The sequence below is a fragment of the Bidens hawaiensis genome, unplaced genomic scaffold, assembly GCF_021521415.1.
Source record: "Bidens hawaiensis isolate Kalapana, Puna unplaced genomic scaffold, B.hawaiensis_p1.1 tig00034588_1, whole genome shotgun sequence".
Classification (NCBI taxonomy): Eukaryota; Viridiplantae; Streptophyta; class Magnoliopsida; order Asterales; family Asteraceae; genus Bidens; species Bidens hawaiensis.
In genome coordinates, this window is record NW_027495972.1 from 34375 (window position 1) to 35404 (window position 1030).

General features: G+C 34.8%; 1 protein-coding gene across 1 annotated transcript; it reads right to left on the minus strand.

The window, feature by feature from the left end:
• Positions 1 to 208: 208 nt before the first annotated feature.
• LOC143586253 (cell wall / vacuolar inhibitor of fructosidase 1-like) lies at positions 209 to 770 on the minus strand. Its single transcript, XM_077067839.1, has one exon. The coding sequence runs from the start codon at positions 757 to 759 to the stop codon at positions 235 to 237; it is 525 nt and encodes a 174-aa protein (XP_076923954.1). The 5' UTR covers positions 760 to 770; the 3' UTR covers positions 209 to 234.
• Positions 771 to 1030: the final 260 nt, after the last annotated feature.

Sequence of the window (1030 nt, forward strand, 5' to 3'; positions counted from 1 at the left end):
CATGTAAATATACATATGTGTATATAATTTAGCTAAACAGAGGGGTTTCTGTTTTTTTTTTTATGAAACCGGGATGATAAAATAAGAATTTTGATTTTTATACTTTTTTGATTTTTGTGTTTTTTTATTTTATGATTTGTTTTATTTTTGGGTTTTTTATTGTTCAAAATGGTTCTCATAGTTTTCAATTTCAAAAAGGTTCATATATATATATATATATATATATAACATCACTTATTTTAACAACATACGAATAATGGCCCCAACCACATTAGCAACATCAATCATAGAATTATTCGAATCCGTCATAGGAGACGTCTGACCATGCTCACCAAAACTCTTCTCACACGCCTCCGACTTCACCGTGGTATCCGCCATTACACTCTCCGCAGAACTAAACACGCCACGATGCAACGCCTCCTTAGACGACGGCACATGAGCATCAACCACCACATGATACACCTCCGAACAGTAAACCAACGCCGATGTCAACTCCATCCGCGAGTTTAGAAGTTCATCAACCTGGTGCAAGATTTCAAGACCTTTGTCGTAGACCGCAGAAACTCCGATCAGTGCTGACCCTGTTAGATCCGCATTATCGCTCTCAGGGTTTGGTAACAATGTCTGGAGGCATAAATCTGGTGAAGGTGTGTTGTTGCATGTATTCTCTACAAACTGTATGTCAGCCATGGCTGAAAATAGGGTTTGAAGAAGAATGAGAAGATACAAGAGAATAGTGAGGGGTGATGACAACTTCATGTTGAAGAGTTGAAGGAAGTTTGTGTGTTTTGTTGTTATTTATAAGATAAGATACTTAGTTCATGATTTTCTATTTTAATGTCAAACTAATGAATTCTTGAGTTATGTCATTAGTTAATGTGAGAGAGAATATTCAACACGAAAGTAAATTACTAGATTTGATCATTTGTTCATTATTTAAAAAGTCCAATAAAAGTAAATAATAAGATATGATTAAGTAATTGTTCAATTTGCAGGTTATGACGTAAGTTATGGGCTAAATTGTAACTAC

Bases quoted from the DNA above. Each gene is read 5' to 3' on its own strand.
- LOC143586253 (XM_077067839.1), bottom strand. From the start codon at position 759: ATGAAGTTGTCATCACCCCTCACTATTCTCTTGTATCTTCTCATTCTT.